The sequence below is a fragment of the Hyperolius riggenbachi genome, chromosome 9 (assembly GCF_040937935.1).
Source record: "Hyperolius riggenbachi isolate aHypRig1 chromosome 9, aHypRig1.pri, whole genome shotgun sequence".
Lineage (NCBI taxonomy): Eukaryota > Metazoa > Chordata > Amphibia > Anura > Hyperoliidae > Hyperolius > Hyperolius riggenbachi.
The window spans coordinates 264,921,810-264,934,113 of record NC_090654.1 but is presented as its reverse complement, the minus strand read 5'-3'; the positions used below and the strand labels follow the sequence as shown (position 1 = coordinate 264,934,113).

Here is a 12,304-nt window from a genome sequence, read left to right as displayed (position 1 = left end):
ATCCGTAGAGAATGCCTGGGCCCATTTAAACAAATACTTAAGAATTACAGGGGAGCTCTTAAGATTTAAAATACCCGCTTCAGGTTCTCTTAAAAGAGTATGTTGATAAGAGGGAAACCTTTGTCACTAGATTATATCTGGATTCACTGTAATAACACACACGTCTTGTAAATTGGATGGTTTTCAGTAAAGGGGGACTTGAGGATGGTCCTTGCATTGGCAAAACAAGAACCAATCATTTTTTCTCAATTTTCATCCACTAACTGAAAGGTAGTTGCTCAATCCAACTGGCAAAATAGTGTGCAAGCAAGTAGAGAGACTGGCTGGCATGTCTGTGTAGATCCTTTGTAAGGATTGCTTTTGTACAGCATAAAGGTAATAGCGAGAATCCCCCATGAGGAGATGGACTAGTCCAAAACCTGTCAGATCTGCCAGTGATCTCAACATAGGAAAAAAGTAATTTACAGCGCATTTTACTCTGGAAGAAAATATACATTTTATACGTATGATGCATTTTACATTTTTCGATTTTTCATGATAGTGGTTCTTTAGTAACAGCCTTGCTGGCAGGGGTGTAACTGGGAACCAAGAAGCCCTTCAGAAAAGCTCCTCCAGATTCCCCCTTCCCAGCTGTGCAAGTGCAGCCCCCATGCCACCCCCATAAGTGAACAGTTTCCATGTCATATAGTGGCAGTGGGGCTCCTTATGTGTAATTCTCAGCTGTGTATGTGGTGACACTATGACTCAGAGACAATGACTCTTTGTATAGGTTTATTGTGAATGTAACAGCCCATAATATTGCCCGCTGCCACACTGTGTAGCCATATCTGGGGTCAGTGTCCAGCCTTCTGTACTCACATCCCTGGTGAGCAGCTATGTGGCCAGAGTGCCCAGACTGTGCAGTGCTGCTGCCGTCCTCTGTATACCATGACTGGAGTCAGTGCCCACCAAGTCTTCTGGATGCCAGGACTGCAGTAGCTGGGATCAGTGCCAGGGTTAAAGTAAGTGGGATCAGTGCAAAAGGTACAGTAGGTGGGATTGGGGTCAGGTTTCGGTAGGTGGGATCAGTGCCAGGGTTTAAATAGGTGGGATTAGGGTCCAGGTTTTGGTAGGTGGGATTTGTGCTGGGGTTTCAGTAGGTGGGATTGGGGCCAGGTTTTGATAGGTGGGGTCAGCGTCGGGGTTACAGTAGGTGGGATTGGGGCCAGGTTTCATTTTGTGGGGTCAGTGCTGGAGTTAAAGTAGGTGGGATCAGTGTCAGGGAATCGGTAGGTGGGATCAGGGTCCAGGTTTTGGTAGGTGGTATCAGTGCTGGGGTTTCATTAGGTAGGATCAGTGCCGGGTTTTGGTAGGTGGGATAAGGATCCATTTTTTGGTATGTGGTATCAGTGCTGGGGTTTCAGTAGGTGGGATAAGTGCCGAGGTTTCGGTAAGTGGGATCAGTGCAGTGGGTACAGTGGTTGGGATCAAGGTCCAGGTTTCGGTAGGTGGGGGTCAGTGCCAGGGTTACAGTAGGTGGGATCAGTGTTGGGATTTCAATACGTGGGATCAGTGCCAGGGATTCGGTAGGTTGGATCAGGGTCCTAGTTTTGGAAGGTAGGTTCAGTGCTGGGGTCTCAGTAGGTGGGATCAGTGCCGGGGTTTCAGTATGTGGGATCAATGCCGTGGGTACAGTAGTTGGGATCAGAGGCCAGGTTTGGATAATCGGGATCAAGGCCCAGTTTTGGTAGGTGGTATCAGTGCTGTAGGTAGAGTAGTCACATATTTCCAATCATGCCCTGTGGGTGTCAGGATGATGTAGGAGGGCACAGTACATTCTGGACAGCTGTGATCGGAGTTGTGGGGAGGCCGCTAGATGTTGACTCAATGGCGTCTCCTTCATCTGGACACAACTCAAGTCAAACAGGGGAAAAGGGCTACAGGGGAGACGTGAAAGAACACGGGTCAGTACAATGCACGGTTACTATGACAACACAGTTCACTTGTCACAGCACAATGTCCACTTACCTGTCACTAGCCAGTGATGATTCAAACTCTCTGCTCACCATACAGGACCTTGTGAAGCTGGGGGGTGTGTCCTCCGATGTCATCTGCTGCTGGATGAGACCATTCAGGACACTCAATGACTGGTCATGTGACAGCCCATGTGATGTGCAGACATTGAGGATGGCATAGAGGGCGGGCTCTATGAAGTGACTGACAATCCGTACTCCCCCTGCGGGCAGATCACAGTCACATGACATATTGGATCACACGCAGAGCGCCCCCAGTGTACGGAGGATTCATATCATGACCTATGGTGGCTGCCTAGTCTGCCTAGAGGAGAAACGCTGCAGAATCGGTTTAGAGCTCTGTGCCAGTCCTCACCTGGGTATCTGTCCATAAAATAATGAGAGGTTTTATCTTTCCACCTCCATAGCACAGTAAGGGGAGGGGCATGTGTAAATGCAAAGAGACAATAGGTGTGAACTCATGACCAACAACTTCACACAGCTTTGATTTATTACGAGACATTATTACAGTGACAGGCAGTTCTCAGACACTTCCAGAGCCTGCAGGGCTGAATCACTAATATTCTCCCGAGAGTGAAAACACTGGAGAACATGAGAACCACTCTCCTGGCCTGGATTATTGTCAGTTCTCGGCTATGAGGTGGCACCTGGGCCATATCAGAATATAGTGGGGATAGTGAAAGCTTAGTGAATGAGAGGCTTATGCCTGTAGCTGTGTGCTGCAGAGTGCTGGTGGAAGGACTTTATTTAGTCAGTAAAGCAGCAGTCATTTGCATTGGGCATAGCTGCTTCAGTAATGAGGAATAATAAAATCACAAGACATTGCTGGAGGCGGAAGGAAACAGGAAGCTGGAACTTCCTCCTGTCACCACACAGCTCAGAGAAGTCTATTTTACTACATTTATCTGTCTGGTCTGTAGGGCTCAGCATGTGGGGGGGGGGTTTGGCTTCACATCGGCTCAGGCACATGGGACACAAGAATAAATGTCTGTAAACAGTGGTGTGGCAATAGAGGATGCAGAGGTAGCAACCGCACCGGGGCCCTTGGGCCAGAGGGACCCTACAGGGCCCACCTTTAACCACAGTATTAGCTTTCTATTGGTCCTGTGTTTGTAATAATCATCAGTTCTATGTATGCTAGTGGTAATCATTAACAAGCTGTTCCCCATTCCCTTCTTGCACCTCTGACACTTTAGTTGCCATTGGCAGGTTTTGATGCGCCGTATCAATTGTTATGTATAGAGTGCTTGGGGGGCCTCAATGTAAAACTTACACTGAGGCCTACAGCTCCTTAGCTACGCCACTGTCTGTAAAGGCTTCATACTCAATTAAGGAGCACTCCTAACATATAATATACAGAGCAGGGTGTGATCAATTATTACTAGAATGTAAGAATGATTTGCCAAATATACATTCTGTTTATTATCAAACTGCAAAATGAGCTAAAAGAAGAATCTAAATCTGATAAATATTTGCTGTAACTACCCTTTCCCATCAAACAGCATCAATTCTTATAGTCAGAGTTTTATTTATTTATTTATTTTTTTTAATAAGATTATAGTAACACCGCTCAAACTATGCAGGAGTGGACATTAAGACATCAGCCAAGTAATCCACAATGCAAGGGAAAAGGCTTCATCCGAGAGTGAAAACAGTAAAAACTTTATTTGAAATCCAAAAAACATCCAACAGACAAGAGCTTTTCTAAGCGCTTGTGATTTTAAAAGCTCTTGCTGAAGTTATCCTATGTGAGTGTTCTCACTGGAGTGGTGTGATTTTGTATAAGTCCCCCATAGCATTGCATTAGCAAGAGCTTTTAAAATTACGAGCGCTTAAAAAAGCTCTCGTAGTGTGAACCAGGCCTAAGGGACTGTTCACACCTAGGGCGCTTTTGGCTTTTTTTAAGCGCCAGCGATTTTCAAAATTGCACTAAAAGCGCTTGTGCAATGATTCCCTATGAGAGAGTTCACATCTGAGAGTTCCCTTCCTGACTTGCATCAAATCGCTTTGCAAAAGCGCTTACCAAAAAGGTTTACAAAAACAATCGCAACACGCAGGAAAATAATTGCTGGCATCAGCGTTTGCGATTTTAGATGTGAACAAGGCCTAAAAGCTGACGTGTATCAGAGCTAGTCTTGCTTCTAAGGGCCCGTTTTTACTATGAATGAATCACTGATTTTCCCTACATGCAAATTCAAATCTGGTTGAACTCGATGGACGTATGTCTTTTTTCAACCAAAATAACTATGTAAAAAAAAATGGGGATACGCAGCCTATTGAAATCAATAGGCTTCCATCCAATAAGCATGCAGATAAAAAAAAAATGGATGGTATACAGAAAAAAAAAAAGGGAGAAGGCATGTGAATCACTATAGCTGTACATGCCACAGCTAGAAGGATTCAGATGTCTCACATCCCAGCTGTGCCGGCATCTCACAAGACGCATGCAGTGCACAATGGAGACGGGCCCTTTGCCATAGCTGCCTAACACCTGGATGATCTAAGTAATTTAAAGGCAGCCTGATTAATTACCCCTGTGGGCGTTAAAAACTTAAATTGAGTAAATCTAAAAAGGATACTGCAGTTCCTAAAAATATCTCTATAGCTAAAGAAGCCCAAAGAGCTCACTGCTGTCAGTGGCAAAAGCAATATGGACAAAAACAGAAGAACTGCAAGGCACAGAAATGGCAGCAGGTTCTCTGGACTGATGAGTCGTAATCTGAAACAACTGGCTGGAGAGCAGTATAGTAATGACTGTCTACAGCCAACAGTGAAGCATGGTGGAGGGTCCTTGCTAGTTTAGAGCTGCATTGCTGTAAATGGAGTTGGGGATTTGGTCTGGATAAATGGTGTCCTCAATTCTGAGAAACACAAGCAGATGATTATCCAGGAAGAGTCAGAAAATCTGGGGTTTTTCTCCATACCGTTTGGAACAACCTGCCTGCCAAGTTCCCCTAAGCACTGTGTGCAGATGTACCTAGAAAACTGATGCTGTTTTGAGGGAAAAGGGTGGTCACACCAGATATTGATTTGATTTAATTTGTTCTTCGTTCATTCACTTTGCATTATTAATAAAAAATAAACCATTAACAGTTCTATTTCGGGAAATAGGTTACGGTGCACAAAGCAGATCAGGAGGTCACATACCACCACCCGATGCTTCCCCCGGAACTGGAATTGTGTTTCTTATGAGGCAGCCGTCCCTCAGGGCCTCCGTCACTGTGACATGTGGGTGACACTGCAGCCCTTCACTGTTGTCACTTTTGTACTGTGGCCTGACGACACCACTGTGACCCAGAAGCCTCTTCACCCTGCAAGAGATCATGTGACGTCACACCAGAGACCGGGCCTGTAGATGCAGAGCAGAGTCAGGACATCTGCTGGAATTAGTGTGAAGAGGCAAATGCTTTCTGTACTGGAGTCACATGGCTCCTATGATAAAAAACACTGCCCCCCGGCATCCCTCCAGATGTGCAGCGCCCCCTGTGCACTTCTCACCCCCCTCCCAGGCCTGACCTGCCAAATAACTGTAATAAGGAACACTGCCCGTTGCCCCCCGCCCCTCCAGGCATCGCTCCAAATGTGCAGCGCCCCCTGTATACCTCTCACCACCGTTCCCAGGCCTGACCTGCCATATAACTGTAATGAGGAACACTAAACCCCCCACGGCATCCCTTCAGATGTGCAGCGCCCCCTGTATACGTCTCACCACCGCTCCCAGGCCTGACCTGCCATATAACTGTAATGAGGAACACTAAACCCCCCACGGCATCCCTCCAGATGTGCAGCGCCCCCTGTATACGTCTCACCACCGCTCCTAGGCCTGACCTGCCATATAACTGTAATAAAGAACACTGCCCCCCCCTCTCCCCGGCATCCCTCCAGATGTGCAGCGCCCCCTGTATACTTCTCACCATTGCTCCCAGGCCTGACATATAATTGTAATAAGGAACACTGCCCCCCCCCACCGGCATCCCTCCAGATGTGCAGTGCCCCCTGTACACTTCTCACCCCCCCCGCTCCCAGGCCTGACCTGCCATATAACTGTAATGAGGAACACTAAACCCCCCACGGCATCCCTCCAGATGTGCAACGCCCCCTGTATACGTCTCACCACCGCTCCCAGGCCTGACCTGCCATATAACTGTAATAAAGAACACTGCCCCCCCCCCCTCCCCGGCATCCCTCCAGATGTGCAGCGCCCCCTGTATACTTCTCACCATTGCTCCCAGGCCTGACATATAATTGTAATAAGGAACACTGCCCCCCCACCGGCATCCCTCCAGATGTGCAGTGCCCCCTGTACACTTCTCACCCCCCCCCCCCGCTCCCAGGCCTGACCTGCCATATAACTATAATAAGTAACACCACCTCCCCCCTCCCTCCCCCCACAGCATACATTTCTCTCCATAGCTCCCAGGCCTCACCTGCCATATTGAGGAGAACGCCAGCGCATACCACTAAGGCTGCATCTGAAATGACCACCAGCTCAATGTGCAGCACCTAAATAGATTTTCTGCACCCTTTGCATTCAATTCAGATGCAAATCATATGCAAATCTGCTACTACTTATTATGCCAACAGGAAACTCAGGAGGAGGGGCTGGGAGCAGCTAACCTGACAGTTACATAGTTACAAAGTTAAAAAAAAGATGGGGGTAAAGGCTGCGCGTCCCTAAACATATGTTGCAATTGAATGGTTAATCGCACAGGCATACACCGCCTCTGTTAGACTGTAAAATGCATGCCCTGCATCCAAGACAAGTGCTAACATTTATTAAACTAGGAGGAACTTTAGCTTCCAATATGGTTTGCATGCAAAGTATAATATACTAGACACTTGCGCCACGGTGAGGCAAACCTGACCTGCCATAGAACTATAATAAGTAACACCACCTCCCCCCTCAGCATACATTTCTCTCCATAGCTCCCAGGCCTGACCTTCCACAATTCTGCACCCTCAGCATCCCTGCAGATGTACAGCACCCCCCACTAGTCTGACCTCCTCTGCCAAGAATACCAGGTTTGCACAGCAGCACTGATCCCCCACGGCAAGTCGTTTAGCCAGGTGGATTGATGGGCTGAAGCAATTGTTCTGTCACTTATCCCACCCACTCCAACCCAATACCTACACTAAACTGTTGGTCCTCTGCACCCTCCATAGCAAGCCAAGAGGCTAGCAACATGTCAAAACTATAAGGTGTGTTAGCAGCTTATCTCTGTGGTTGGAAACCTTTGGAGGGTCCCATATCCTCATAGAGCCAACTGTTCTAGCGAAGGGTCCCTCTTCATCTTCCAGTCATGCTAAGGTCTGTGCATGCCCAGTAGATGAAGTGCATGACTAGTTTCATCTGAGCACAAGCACTTCGTTCTACTGGGCATGCTCAGACCTTACTCGCACATGCTCAGTCCAGATGTGCTCATCACGGCCAGAAATCTGTGCAACACTATTTGTCCAAAAGTTATGAAGGATCCCAGCGTTGGGCGGGCTGCAGGAGGATCCGGGAAGCTTCTGGACCATCAAAAGCATTCCTGCTACTGAGGTGAGATTGTGTAACTCACCTCGGGTGTCTCTTACAGTCCATTTATGCTGTTAAATTCTGGAAGAACACATGATGTTTAGAATAAATTCTAAGTACTACCTCTGGCATTTAAATTTTAATATAACCATCAATTTTACAACTGTGCTCACCTATAGATTTCCCTATACAGACCCTCTCCGCTGCCTGACTTCCCGATCACAATGTGTGGTCTTATAACCCCACTTCCTGTGAAAGTCTGTATCAAAAGTTTCACCCATTTTTTCTGTATAAATCTGAATATGGATGAGGTGGGCGGTGGCTGCTCCACCCTTGTGACCACTACCTTCAGTCATGTTTCCTATTGTACTGCTGGAAAATGTAGTCCAGCCTCTATTGCTCCTCCTGCTCTAGGTGTCACATGGCCACTACTGTAAGAACAAATATACAGGAAGTGTTTCTTCTATTTCTTATGTCTGTGCTACTGATGAAGACTATCACAAGCCCCGCCCCCATCTTACCTAATGAGTGGCACAGCACACACCATGCTGTACACCACACACCACTGTGGCAGGTGACCGCAAATCTCCGCGCACACAGCTGGTAGCTGGGACGGCAGGCAGCACAGGAAGACAAGCTCCGCCCCTCTGACCAGCTTCATGTTGTCATAGAAACAACAGACACCCAGAGCCTGGATGTCTCCTATGGGCAATGGAAACCGCAGTCAGCACACAGGAATCCATTATACAGGATAAGCAGCCAATCAGATGCTTAAGTCATCATTCCACATTCACACAGAGAAAGGAGAGCTCCAGACTGGTTACTGCAGATACAGTGATTACCATTTCTATGAACATAAAATCTGCCTCAGGACCCATTTCACTGGACCACTGAGATTGGCATATAGCAATCAATCAGATCACTCCTTACGAGGCGTGTTGCAAGCTGACTACATGCTGGTTGCTAAAGGTTAACACTAGTGACAGGGCCGGTTGTAGACTTTTTATTGCCTGAGGCAAGCAAGTGAGGATGCGCCCCCCCCCCCCAACAGCACCCGGTAGGGCTGCGCGATTAATCATTAAAAAGACGAAATAGCGATATGTGGCACAATGACTTAGAAAACGCGGAAGAGTAATTTTTTTTACGCATTTATTTTTCCGCATCCCGACGCAATCCGCCATATTCGAAGCATATAACTATAGCGCAACTCACTTTCCTGTCCAAGCCTCTTCCTACTTCCTCTCCCAGGCGTCATCGCGTTGGTTATAGCGCCCCCCTGTGATGATGTAACCGCATGTCATCACAGGAAGTGCTGGTACTAGAAGATAGAAGCTGCCTGTGTCATCCCAGAAGGTAAGTTGTTACTATACCTGCTCTCCCCCGCTGCTACACCTACACTGCCTGGCTACCTACACTGGAGGCACCTACCTAGCTAGCCTTTACTAGTGGGCAACTATATTGGCAGCACCTACCTAGCTAACCTTTACTAGTGGCATCTATACTGGCTACCTATAGTGGAGACACCTACCTATCTAACCTATGGGGCAACTATACTGGCTGCCCCTACCTAGCCAACCTTTACTAGTAGCATCTACCTATACAGGTGAAACCTAGCTGCCTAACCTATGGGGCAACTATACTGGTGGCACCTACCTAGCTAACCTTTACTAGTGGAAGCTATACTGACTACTTATAATGGAGGCACCTGCATAGCTAACCTTTACTGGGGCAACTATACTGGAGGCACCTACCTGGCTAAATTATACTGGGGGCATTGTGAATTTAGTGCTAAAGTTTGATTTTAAGAGAATCGTGAAAATAAAAAAAAAATCAAAATTACAATTTTTGTCAGAAAAAAAAATTCAATTCAATTTTTTCCTAAAATCGTACAGGCCTAGCACCCGGCAATTTACTCTGCTTCATTTAATGTTCTCAGTCAGCAAGGGAGCATATGCAACAGCTTGAGACATGACATGCTGCAGCTCAACACAATAACACACAAACAGTCGGCTGTCCTCCATTCCTCCTCAGTCAGGACAGCTGTGCCACCTCCTCCCTTCTGCTGTGCAAATCAATTGAAACACTGCTGCTCTCCTGCCTCCCCCTCCTCACTCACTGTCAGACTCCTCACACAGCACAACAAGCTGCTTTTCCCCAGTAATGACCTCTTCACCTCGCTCACTCTCCTTCTACTCTGCATGCTGTAAGTGTAAACACACAGTACAAACTTGCCACCCCTGTAATCTCTGCGATTGATGCAACTGTTTCACCTTGCTTCGTGAGAGAACTGGCCCTGACTAGTGATCGCCAATAAGATGCTAACAAAGTTGAGTCACACCTGGAACAAGCATGCAGCCAGCGGAGTCCCACCTGGAACAAGCACGCAGCCAGCAAAATCACACCTGAACAAGCATGCAGTGAGCGGAGTCATGCCTGGAACAAGCATGCAGTGAGCAGAGTCATGCCTGGAACATGCATGTAGCCAGTGGATTCATGCCTGGAACAAGCATGCAGCTGGCAGTCAAACCTGGAACAAGCATGCAGCCAGTAGAGTCACACCTGGAACAAGCGTGCATATATGATCGGTCCCTGATTGGTGTCATGAACCTGTGGAGGGTCTCTGATGGGTGATGTAAACTCACTGAGGGTCTCTGGCCGGCGTGTGGACACACTGATGAGGTCAGCAGGAACCTCTCCCAGGGAGATAAGACAGTGGACGAGCTGCTTCCCCAGATGTCCTCCACCAATAATGCCGACACGGGGTCCCCTAGAGGGAGAGGTACGTGGGGGGTGTGAGGTGAGGAGAGGGACACTCTGCAGCTGCTGCCTGGGGAAGATGAAGCAGAATTATTATCTCAGGTGTTAAGGCTCATACACACATCAGACCATAGTCTTTGGAAAATGAAAGATCACAGACCAATTTTAGCCCCTTCCATGTAGTATGAGAGCCATACCTACACAGTATATTCTATGGAGCTGAACTCCCCATCAGACAGAAATCTTTGCAAGATGCTGCACACACAGATGCTGTAGACATTCAAAAGATCAGTATCTGCAAAAGATCTGTTCCCGCAAAAGATCCGTTCCTGCAAAATGCATTCATAGTCTATGACATCTGCAGATCTCATACACACCTTGTTTAACTGACATTCATCTGCAGAACAGATCCACCAGGATGGATTTTCAGATCTGCAGATGAATGTCAGTCAAACAAGGTGTGTATGATGATTTGCAGATCTCATAGACTATCATTGCAATTTGCAGGAACGGATCGTTTGCAGATACTGATCTTTTGTGTCTGTACAACATCTGTGTGTGCAGCATCTTGCAAAGATTTTTTTCTGATGGGGAGTTCAGCTCCATAGAAAAGACTGTGAAGGTATGGCTCTCATACTACATGAAGGGTGGTAAGATTGGTCTGTGATCTTTCATTTTCCAAAGACTATAGTCTGATGTGTGTATGAGCCTTTAGACGGGCCTTTCCTTGGCTTTCTGTGTGATGTGTGGATATCTCACCAGGTTCGGAGGAGTAGTTTGCAGAAGAACACAGCATGGGCGCTTGCATGGAGCATTAGAGAGCTTCTCCGTGTGCTCAGATGCTCCAGATTCATCCCATGTTCAGCCTGTAGAGAACAGAGCCCTGCTGTGAGGTCACAGATCCCTGGCATGGTGTCCCCGGAATACGACCAGACTATGGAGGACCATCAACAGGACACAGAGGAGACCATGTATGAGGCTGGAGGAGAGAGGGACATCGTCAACTATACCAGAAAACCAGATTTACAAACCCCTGTCTCCCATCCTGATGACCTCCCCTTAATGCTGAGGATCCCCCATACCCCTTACCCCCAAACTGAGGTCTAACACCACCTGCTGATACCACATATTACTCGCCACCATCCCGTAGACCCCCCCCACACACACACACACTGCTGAGGATCCCTCATACCACTCACAGGCTCACACCCATCCCGAGGCCCTCCCTAACCCCCTACCCCCATCCTGAGGACTAAACCCGCCTGCTGAATACCTCCCGAGGATCCCCCATATCCCTCAATCCCATTCTGAGTACTACCCCATGCAATAGAGCCCCATACCGAGTACGCTCAATGCCTTTATTTCCCGGGTGTATCTGATGCCTCCTCACACCGCACAGACTCCCTCATACCGAAACGGCCACCACCCTAAACAGTAAACACTGAGGACCCCCCCCCCCCCCCCCCCTCTCCCCCTTACCGCACGTGTCTTCTAGTTGTAGTTGCTCCTCGAGCTTTTCTGCTTCCAAAGCAACAGCAGCAGCATATCCATGGCAACGCGCGAGGAGGCAGAACAACTTCCGGTGTTGTCTGATTACACTGCCTGTGGATTTGCGCTGCCCCGCATGCTCAGTAGGAGACTGTGCGCGGCCACATTTCCTATAGAATGATGCTGCTGGAGGTAAAATACTAAATTTCTCCGCTCCCACACCTCTTACACTCCCCAAATTTTTAGGGTAGAGAGGGGACCCCCCGAACTACCTCTATACCAAATTGCAGCCCCCGAGACCCGCTGGTTCCCGAGATAGATTTTTCGAATCTATCTCCTGAACCAGCGGGTCTCGGGGGCTGCAATTTAACATAAAGGTCGTTCGGGGGGTCCCCTCCCTACCCTCAAAATTTGGGGAGTGCAAGAGGTGTGGGAGCGGAGATATTTCATATTTTATCTCCAGCAGCATCATTACCTTCACACTGAGCATGCGTGCTACTCAGTGTGGAAGGGAGCTTCCGGGCAGCGC

General features: G+C 47.9%; 1 protein-coding gene across 2 annotated transcripts; it reads right to left on the bottom strand.

The window, feature by feature from the left end:
- Window positions 1-756: 756 nt before the first annotated feature.
- On the bottom strand, window positions 757-11,983 carry NOXRED1 (NADP dependent oxidoreductase domain containing 1). Of its 2 annotated transcripts, none has more exons than XM_068254474.1 (7): window positions 11,767-11,983; window positions 11,047-11,266; window positions 10,173-10,357; window positions 8,052-8,232; window positions 5,160-5,323; window positions 2,008-2,215; window positions 757-1,916 (listed from the first exon to the last, which is right to left on the bottom strand). In XM_068254474.1, exons 2-7 carry the CDS (start codon window positions 11,196-11,198, stop codon window positions 1,772-1,774), a joined length of 1,035 nt encoding a protein of 344 aa, XP_068110575.1. In that variant the 5' UTR covers window positions 11,199-11,266; window positions 11,767-11,983; the 3' UTR covers window positions 757-1,771. The 2 variants fall into 2 exon arrangements, with proteins under 2 accessions (XP_068110575.1, XP_068110576.1); XM_068254475.1 differs by lacking the exon at window positions 11,767-11,983 and adding an exon at window positions 11,628-11,715.
- Window positions 11,984-12,304: the final 321 nt, after the last annotated feature.